The sequence below is a fragment of the Capsicum annuum genome, chromosome 12, assembly GCF_002878395.1.
Source record: "Capsicum annuum cultivar UCD-10X-F1 chromosome 12, UCD10Xv1.1, whole genome shotgun sequence".
Classification (NCBI taxonomy): Eukaryota; Viridiplantae; Streptophyta; class Magnoliopsida; order Solanales; family Solanaceae; genus Capsicum; species Capsicum annuum.
This window is the reverse complement of record NC_061122.1, coordinates 187,406,904-187,416,812: the sequence shown is the minus strand read 5'-3', so window position 1 is coordinate 187,416,812 and position 9,909 is coordinate 187,406,904. Positions and strand designations below refer to the sequence as shown.

Genomic DNA, 9,909 nt, shown 5'->3' with positions numbered 1-9,909 from the left:
ATGACCTATTTTGGCTTGACACAAAATTTAAGAAAATAAAGAAACTTTTGAATCTTGAGACTTTAAATTAAAATTGTGTCAAATATATCAAAATATCCCTAATCTTGTGGTCCTAAATATGTCAGGTGAAAAATTGAAATTAAAATATTGCTAAAATAGAAAAGAAATCATTTTTCTTGAAATGAACGAAAAAGGAAAATAGATAATTTTTTTTTTTTAAAACGGAGTAAGTAATAAAGTAGTAGGAAGTACTATAAATACAGGCTTCCATATGGGTCCTACAAAATTTCCCGCAAAATTTCTATTTCTCCCGGGAAAAAAATCCTTTATTCTTCAAACAAATAAAAAGGAAGAAATTAAAAAAAAAAAGAAAAAAAGAAATCCCCTGTTCATCATCTTCTTCCTCCTAGGGTTTTCAAGAATCATCATCCACGGACACCTCCACCTCAAATTCCATGCAGCCTCAATCACCTCCACCGTCTGATCCCAAAACTCCATCAAAGAGCAATAACAATAATTTAATCCCAAATTTCAATTCATATCATCCTTCCCCTTCTCGTAATATCTACAGTGACCGTTTCATTCCGTCCCGTACTTCCTCGAATTTCGCGCTTTTCGGCTTATCACCTCGCTCGCAGTCTGGCAATAAAGAAGATTCTAACAATGCGTATCAGTCAATTTTGCGTAATGCATTGTTTCCGGTTACACCGGAGAAGAATGTGAGTGGTGGGAGTAGGAGGAATTTGAAGAGACCACATTGTAATATATTTAGGTATAAGACGGAGACGAATCAGCCATTGCATTCTTTAACATCGCCTTTTGGGGTTGATGATGATGATGAGGAGCTGCGTGGTGTTAGTTCGACTCCTATTAAGGTGGCGAGGAAGGTTTCGAGATCGCCTTATAAGGTAGTTGGTCTCTGTTTCGATTTGTTTGGCTTACCGAAAAGAATGTTGCGTTCCTTTTTTAGTAATTCTTTAGTTTTAACTTTGCAGCTGAGATGTTTATGACCACGAGATGAAAGGACATTTTGGTACATTCTAGATATCTTTGATATAACACCACAAGATTTAAAAGTATGTTGTATTGGTAGTCGTAGTGTAGTTTCGTGTCCCGTATCCTTTGATTTCTGTTACCATATGTTGATTCCGTGTACCTCAATTATCATATTGTTTTGTTGTAGTTTCTATAAAATTAAAGTACATTTTGATACATTCTTGATATCTTAAATTTACGACCACAAGACTTAGAAGTTTTTATATTAGTAGTCGTAGTATTGCTTGTGTAGTTTCTTGTCCTTCGATTTCTATTATTATATTGTTTTGTTGTAGTTTCTGTCTGGTACTATTTGTCGTTTTTTGTTGTTAGCTGCTATTAGTTGTTGTTGTAAGATTTAAAAGTCCATGCCAAGTCAAAACCTAACAAATAACTTGGAACGGAGAGAGTAGTTTCTTTTGAATTTTTCTGGTGATAATTATTAGTAGGATTTTGGTGGGGATAGTGAGGTGGTTTAAGAAGTAGAATTCGGGCATCTTAAGTTCGAGCTTCAGCTAGAACACTTGTGTGTACTCATGGTGGGTTGTAGAGGAGGATTGACACTTATTATATGTTAGTCCCCTCAGCAGCCATGTACATCATCAACCCTATTCCTATATTCTCTATTTTACGGTTCTTTAAAGTTGTTATTTTGTGAGGTCCCTTTTTTTCATTTTTAATTTTCCATTAAGGTGGATTTTAATTACCGAAATGAGAAGGCTTATGTTGGTGCTTGTCTGGTTCTTGATAGGTACTGGATGCACCTGCATTGCAAGATGATTTTTATTTAAACCTTGTGGACTGGTCTTCACAGAATGTGTTAGCTGTGGGACTGGAGAGCTGTGTATATCTATGGCATGCATCTAGTGGGAAGGTGAGTCTTTTGGCTTTGTTATCTTTACTTTCATGGAGATATTTATGTACTTTTGCTCGACTAATGCATCTATCTAGCTGATAAATATAATTTTTATGTTGAATGCTACTGCAGGTGGTGAAGTTGTGCGACTTGGGAATTGATGATAATGTTTGTTCAGTTGGGTGGGCACAGCGAGGTACACATCTTGCTGTTGGAACGAGTAATGGGAAAGTGCAGGTTTGATATGCTTATTTGTTCATCTTGTTTCGTGTTCTTATATGAAAGTGAACTGTTATCCAGAGCCAATAGTGTATTCTCGAACAAGTTTAGATTTTTGTTCTGATTTGGTCCAGTAGTACACATCCTTGAATCCCAAATATAGTCTCCAAAATATATAACCCTCTCAAAAAAAAAATGCTTTTCTTAGCACCGGTGGTACTGTAATATACGTAAAATGCCTTAATTGCACTAAACTGCATTTTTATCTCGATCTTCTCTGTATATGTTAATTCTAGAAGCTAATTTTTCCAACAAAATAAAGTAGCAAAAAATTTGAAGCTGTTCTCTTTGTAATATTTGAGATTTGCATATCCAATTTTTCGATGGATATAAAAGAAAATCGTTTCAATACATTTGTCGTGACGTTGTCATAATGTGGTATATTATGAATGAAGTCTATTACAAACGAACCTTATGACTCAAGATAAATTCCATGGAAAAATTGTTTAAATGCTTGGGCTTGTAATCCCGGTTGTTGTTCCGTATTTTTCTTAAAGTAAGACTTGAGATTTAAAGTTTATGAAGGAATGATCTTATAGGTACTTGTTTTTTTCTTTTCATTTTCTCCTCTATGCTTTCTCCTCCCAAGGGTGTGGTCTAGTGGTTTCAATGAAGTTGGGTTGAGCACCATGAGGTCTCTGGTTCAATTCCCAATAGAGATAAACATTAGGTGATTTCGTCCCATCTGTTCTAGCCTTGGTGGACAGAGTTACCCGGTGTCTGATGTTGCTGGTGGGAGGTGGCAGGTATTTCGTGGAATTAGTCGAGTTGCGCGCAAGCTGGCCCAGACACCACGGTTATAAAAAAAATGAATTCGGGCATTCTGAAGCTAACATTAGCTCTACTGCTGTAATAAATTGGATATTATTTTCCTTTATTCATGCACAATCTATTGCATGAAACTCAGTTTTCTAGTTGACATGAAATTTATTTGGATCCTCTATGCTGGATGAAGAATATAGGATTATTTCATAGTACCTTCTTTGTTTATGTGGTTAACTGATGTTTAAATCTCACTTGGTGTAGTTATGGGATGCCTCTCAAAGTAAGAGGATAAGAACAATGGAGGGACATCGTCTAAGAGTTGGTGCGCTAGCTTGGAGCTCTTCCCAGTTGTCTTCAGGAAGCCGGGACAAGAGTATTCTTCAGCGTGATATACGAGTTCAAGCAGATTATGTCAGTAAGCTAAGTGGTCACAAGTCAGAGGTCAGATTTCCTTCTTGCTTCTCGTTCTTTAACTCATTCTTGTCAGATTTTTTGTTTTACTTCTGCTTGCATCTTGATACCAACTACTTCTTTTCAGGTTTGTGGGCTCAAATGGTCTCCTGATAGCCGTGACTTAGCTTCTGGTGGAAATGATAACAGAGTATGCTGTTAATTTCTAGAATCAAGTTGTTCTTCTCGTGATACTTGCTAGATAATAGTTTACTTTCCTTTTAGACTCTTTGGTTACCGTTTCTCATATAAATCTTGATGACCAGCTTTTCGTATGGAACAACCATTCAACACAACCTGTATTGAAATACTGTGAGCATATGGCTGCTGTAAAAGCAATTGCATGGTCCCCCCATCTTCATGGGCTTCTAGCTTCTGGTGGTGGTACAGCTGATCGATGCATTAGATTCTGGAACACCACCACTAACACACATCTCAGCTCAATTGACACTGGTAGTCAGGTATTTCCCTATTATTATATATTGTTGAATACCTCTTTTAGATTTCTGCTTGACTAAATGGTGCTTTGGTTATTAAATAAATCATCCCTGTCAGTAAATTTTATCTTTCTACCTAAAGATAATTCTACGTTGACTAAGTTATGTGATCAGAAGAACAATCATGCCCTTCAACTTCCTTTCTGATTATTCGATGGCGTTTGGATTAGAAAATAGTTGTGCTAGTAAGGTCTCTACTATATTCTCCCACTTTGTGGGAATATACGAGGTATGTTGTTGTTGCTGTTGTTGTAAAGTCTACTATATTCTCTCGGATATGGTAATTCTGGTTTTTTTCAAGTACTTATTCACCTCCATGTGCGAAATTTAAATCTTATATGCACTCGCACTCATAAATACAGCCTATCAGCTTGCATGCACTTCAGTTCATTCGTCGGGCATCTCATTCACACCATAGCACAGGCTGCCAAGTTAATGCTGTTTACAAAGGTTGGAATTGGTGGGCTCACCCGAAGGGGTTGTTTGGTTGGGAAATAAGTTATGTTGGGATTAGTTGTCCTGGGATCCTGTTAATATTTTTTTAGTGAGTGTTTAGTTTGTGGTACTAAACATGATATGCATTGCATTCTTTCTAAGAAGATATAGTTTGTTTACAAAAATACCCTTCACTTTATTTAGTTTAATATTTCATGTTAAATTACTTATTTGTCCTAAATTCTGTAAACTGTTGATAATCTCATTTTTTTAAAAAAAATTCATCATAAGAAAATGTGAAAAAGAATTACTTTCATTTTACATTATTTAGTATCATTAATATTTGGAAAGTTGGATTGCATTTTTCAAAAAATTAAATTTTCAAACATGTTTAACTATATATAAAAATAATTTTTTATTTAATAATTAAATATGTACTAAGTTAGAAAAGGAATGTCAAGAGACTTTAATTACTTGTCCATGATAAATTTGTCAGGAAAAATGAAAATTTGAAGTAAGATTAATAACTACAACATAGAAAGACAATAAACCCTTGGATCAATTTTGAATTTAATTGTATAAATAGTTTTTATGGTGTCACTATCATTTTTTCATGACTTGTCACTTTGGTAGCATTTACTAAGCTCATATAATTGTTCAAATTAATCAAAATAGATGAAAATTTATAGAGTAATTAAAATTTAAATTAGGGATAAAATTGACAAAAAAAATTTGATGTTAGGACTATCAAAATCACACGTTCTCTCTTATATATAGTAGTAATGTAATATATATATATATATATATATATGTAAAGTGATAATTAAAGAGTTTGGTGGGTAATTTTGTCATTTTATGACTTTATCCCAAGGTAAATTATGGTGGGATTATTTATACCACACCTTGGGTGGGATAACTTATCCCGGTACTATTTGTTAATTTCGGGATAAGTTATCCCGAATTTGGCAACCAAACATAGCACCAAAATATTATTCCGAGACTATTATTTTATCCCGGGATTAAATGTTTTAATACCTTACACCAAACGACTCCTAAGTGTTTTAGTTGGAATTAGAATTGGTGTCCCTACAATGGCGTAATTAGTAGGCCATCCCGTTGGTATCTCCAAGCACATCTTAAACCATTCAAAACTTGGTTCCGCCTTTCAGATTGATTCACTGAATAGTACTGTGGACATTACTCTGTCATTTCTAATACTCGGTTTTAATTCATTTATATGAGAATGACAACGTTAGGATGTTGCTGTTACTACACCTTATCCTGCTTATCCAGTCCTCCTTTCTTCTTAAGAGAGAGGTTTCCTCAAATTTGTTAACGGACTTATCAACCATCTTAACCTCCTTCTTTAACCTCCCCCACCCGTCCTCTTCCTGTCCTCTTATTGATCCCATACGGCCTTCCCCACAAATCAATTTATTTGAGCACAAGACAAACAACACTATAATTGTGTTGTTGATAGCATAGGCCCTCCTACAGGTATAACATTAAAGAGAAATGCACATCAGAATTGCATAATAGTTGCAATCAGAACCCGAGGGGATTTCAAAACCCTGGAAGACAATATCAAGTATTTTTTAGTTACATACCTACTCCATTAATCATTTGATTGCTTAAAGTTCCCAAACAACTCAAGAATTAGAAGAGTTGCTGAGACTTCGGAAATTCTTGAATATGAACGTGACAACAACATACCCAGTATATTCCCACAAACTAGGGTCTGGGGAGGGTAAAGTATACGCAGTCAGTACCACTAGAGAGGTTGCTTCCAAAAGAACCCCGTCTCAAGACAAATATATTCTAGAGAAGGACTTAACATAAGAACAAGAACCAATAGGTAGAAACAAAACAACTGATAATAGAAAATAAGCCTACCACAAAGTAGTACCACACTTGGCCTCTTTGAAACAACAAACATCACCAAAACTTCAAGGCTAAGACACTACAAGCAAAGCACTATGAAACCAAACTCAGATAACAAGACAAAATACACCTACCTACTAGCAGAGACGGACTCATACCTACTACCCATCTACTTTGATTCGCGTCCTCAACACCTTTATATCTAGGGCCGCGTCCTTGGTGAGCTGTAACTGCTCCATGTCATGTCTAATCACCTCCCTCTAAGGTCGGGCATAAGAAAATGGTAGTGGTAGAGAGAAAAAAGAGAAACAGAAAAAGGGGGGTGGGGTGTTGGAGCATTCTCATTGTGAACGAGGTCCTTGAAAGTAAATTCACTTCTTGAAGTAGGGAAAGAACCAACGACAGATAAGCTAGACAAAAATCAAACTACTCAAAAGATTGGCAAGCTCACTATTTTCGGTGTAAGAATTGGAATCTTTTTGTTTTTTGAAGCCTTCCCAATAAATTCTGAGCACTTAGGAACTGCTGTTAGAGAAAATAAAACTGCAAAAATTGTTTCATTCACAAATTATGAGGAATATTTGTATACTGTTGGCTGGGAATTGAACTAGCGGCCTCACACCCAAAAGACAAGGTATGCCTTTGGTTTATGTACCTAGACAATATGTGCCAATTTAGGTGCTTCATGACGGAAGAGCTATCTTGCAAGGCACAGCAAGAAGTAGAACCCCAACATCCAGGTTCTTAGACCTGTAACCCAGGAAATACCAGTGCCTCAATAACTTGGGGATATAGGCGAAGGACCTCAGGAAACAGAATTTTCATTTGGAGTTATGTTTGAACTAGTTTTTTAAGTTCTCTCTCTCTCTCTCTGTGTGTGTGTGTGTGTGTATGTGTGCGCGCCATGCGTGTTTGTGTATATATTACATGAATGTGCAAGATATTTGTATCTGTGAAGAAGTATGTGAGGGAGGTTGGAAAACTGTTCCAATCCAGTGGCCAGGATTTTCACTAAGGGGTTCAAAAAATAAAAATATAGTACTTGGATTTGAACTGGGAACCTCAAGGCGAATGTTAAAACCCTTAAACCAAACTCCAATGATGTTCAGGAGGTTCAAAATCTATATATACACGTAAAAAATTGAAAAAATACTTTATATATCCAGTGTAATTTTGTTGTCGAGGGGGTTCGGGTGAACTCCTTGCTACACGCTAGAACCTCCCCTGCCACGATCCCCTGCTCAACCAGAGGCGAATGTAGCCTTTGGGAACTTCCAGCACGAAGTGTGAATAATCCTATTCAAATGTCAACAAATACTAGGTCTAATTTTAACAGTACAATGAGTTGTCGAATGCTGAGAATCTTAAAAGTTGAGCCCATTAACTTTAAATGATGGATCTGCCTCTGTGTTCATCCCCTCCCTCCCTCTCTCGGTCTCTCCCAGATGTTCTGAACTTTCGACTTTACAAGTGCCAGCAAATATGGTTACTCGGATACTAACTCATCTGCTATTGTGTCAGGTTTGCAATCTTGTGTGGTCGAAGAATGCGAATGAACTAGTCAGCACTCATGGTTACTCGCAAAACCAAATAATACTTTGGAAGTATCCTACAATGTCCAAGGTATTTCACCTAAGTTTTCAAAATGTTACTCTGCAGGAGAACATATTATGAACCAGACTTATTTTAGACATCATGTTGTGTACTAATTTCGCATATGTTTTATTTTCTTTTTTATTGCAGATAGCTACTCTGACGGGCCACACATATAGAGTTTTATATCTCGCCATATCTCCAGATGGACAGGTAGTTGAGAAACACTAGAGAATCTTTACTCTTTATTTCTGTGTATACTTGTCACTTAGTTGGAGCAGCAACTTTATTTTCTCTGCTCTGATGTTTCTAACTGGTATGATCATCTTTTCAGATGATTGTGACTGGAGCGGGAGATGAAACGCTTCGGTTCTGGAATGTCTTCCCTTCTCCAAGATCTCAGGTAAGCATATGTAAAAGAATGATAGTGACTTTCTATCTTATATGGTACCTTCTTATTTAGTGTTTTACAAAATGCAATGGCATCTCACATGTGAATGAAATTGCTATGCAGAATACCGAGTCTCCAATTGGGGCATCTTCTCTCGGCAGAACACAGATTAGGTGACAGAGTCCGTTGTAATTTTTTTGTTTGAGTACTCATTGAAGTTATTTTTGCATGAAACACAAGCAGTGAAGAGGAGCATTTTGATCAGTTTGACGAGAGATACTTGTAACGGGAAATAATTGCAGGAAGCTCTAAAGCTTAATGTGCATGTGATACAATGATATCCATCATCTTTCAATGTTGTGTTAGAGTGATTATTCTATGAATAGATTAGAAGTGTACAGATGGAGACGTTATTTATTCCTCATTAACATCTCTCGGGGCGTTCTGTAATATAAAAGGGCAGGAGGGAGTTTTTGTGGGAACATCCAATTTTACACAAACTTGTGATATCTGTTGTACATAAGGTTTTTCTTTTCTTTTTTCTCCCTTTCGATTCATTGCTACAAACTGAATACTGAACAAGCTATTGAAAGAGTAAAACTTTAAAAAGATGTGAAAGGAAGGTAATAAAAGCAAATAATAATCAAATGATAGTGTAGGGCAAACTGAGCTATTGTGCTGTTTATAAGTGATGTGACAAAAAAGTGTTACTATAATTTGGGGTAAAAGAAAGGAACAGTTGCAGAGTCTTATCTCAGGCAACACTTCATTTGCTACTCTTCCCATGATACTTAGCGTATTTAGTACAAATTCCTTTCTTATGCAGCTACTTGATTAATAAAACATTAGAGAAAATCAAGACAATGTAATGCGGACGGCTGCAATGCTCTATGGCTAAAATGTATCACTATCTTTAATCTCCTCGGGTTTTGGTTCAATACTAAGAAGGAAAAAGGACATAAATAGTAATTCGTAAGAAATTATTGATACAAAAAGGACCATAAGATTTTAATTCCATCTTTTAGCCATTTGGTGGCAGTTTTATATAACACTGATACAAATTTGATACATATCTTATAAACATACACACACAAAACAACAACAACAATGATACAATTTCTATGCACATTATATTAAAAAATGCGTATTCTATATAACAATGACAATTTTTATCCATAAATTCTCAACTTTATTTTTTTACGAACTGTATCAATATGGTATTGGATTGTATCAATAAGGTATATAAACTATATCTGAATTACCTGAGCCAAAATGATCCAAATTATGAAATGACCATAATATAAACTTTGTTTGGACAGACTGGCCATAAATGTAAGAGTGTTAAGTGGGCCGGGCCGGGTCAACCCGGAACCGACCCATTAAATTTAGTCGGGTTGTGGGCCGGGCCGGGTCGGTTTGTGGTTAAGTGGGCCAGGTCGGATCTAGGTTCAACAGTAAAATTTTTAAAAATAATCCTAACCCGGCCCACTTAACCCAACCCGGTCAAACCCACCTAAACCCGGTTAAAAATTCGATCAAAACCGGTCAAAAAAAAAGTTTTTTGCAATATACACTATATATACCCACCTATATACATTTTAAATACGTTAAACAATATATATACACTATATATATAGTATTTACTGCATTATAATTTAAAAAATATATACACATACACAATTACACATATATACGTAACATTCAATATATACGACTATATGTACTAC

At 35.8% G+C, this 9,909-nt stretch overlaps 1 protein-coding gene across 1 annotated transcript; it reads left to right on the top strand.

The window, feature by feature from the left end:
• The first annotated feature begins 280 nt into the window (after positions 1-280).
• On the top strand, positions 281-8,727 carry LOC107851560 (protein FIZZY-RELATED 2). The gene is made up of 10 exons (XM_016696624.2): positions 281-908; positions 1,787-1,909; positions 2,024-2,128; positions 3,197-3,376; positions 3,474-3,536; positions 3,652-3,846; positions 7,720-7,821; positions 7,942-8,004; positions 8,126-8,194; positions 8,306-8,727. The coding sequence occupies exons 1-10, from the start codon at positions 456-458 to the stop codon at positions 8,357-8,359; spliced, it is 1,407 nt and encodes a 468-aa protein (XP_016552110.1). The 5' UTR covers positions 281-455; the 3' UTR covers positions 8,360-8,727.
• The last annotated feature ends 1,182 nt before the right edge of the window (positions 8,728-9,909 follow it).

Bases quoted from the DNA above. Each gene is read 5' to 3' on its own strand.
- LOC107851560 (XM_016696624.2), top strand. From the start codon at position 456: ATGCAGCCTCAATCACCTCCACCGTCTGATCCCAAAACTCCATCAAAG. The intron at 3,377-3,473 runs GTCAGATTTCCT...ACTTCTTTTCAG, and splicing joins TAAGTGGTCACAAGTCAGAG to GTTTGTGGGCTCAAATGGTC. The intron at 3,847-7,719 runs GTATTTCCCTAT...CTATTGTGTCAG, and splicing joins CAATTGACACTGGTAGTCAG to GTTTGCAATCTTGTGTGGTC.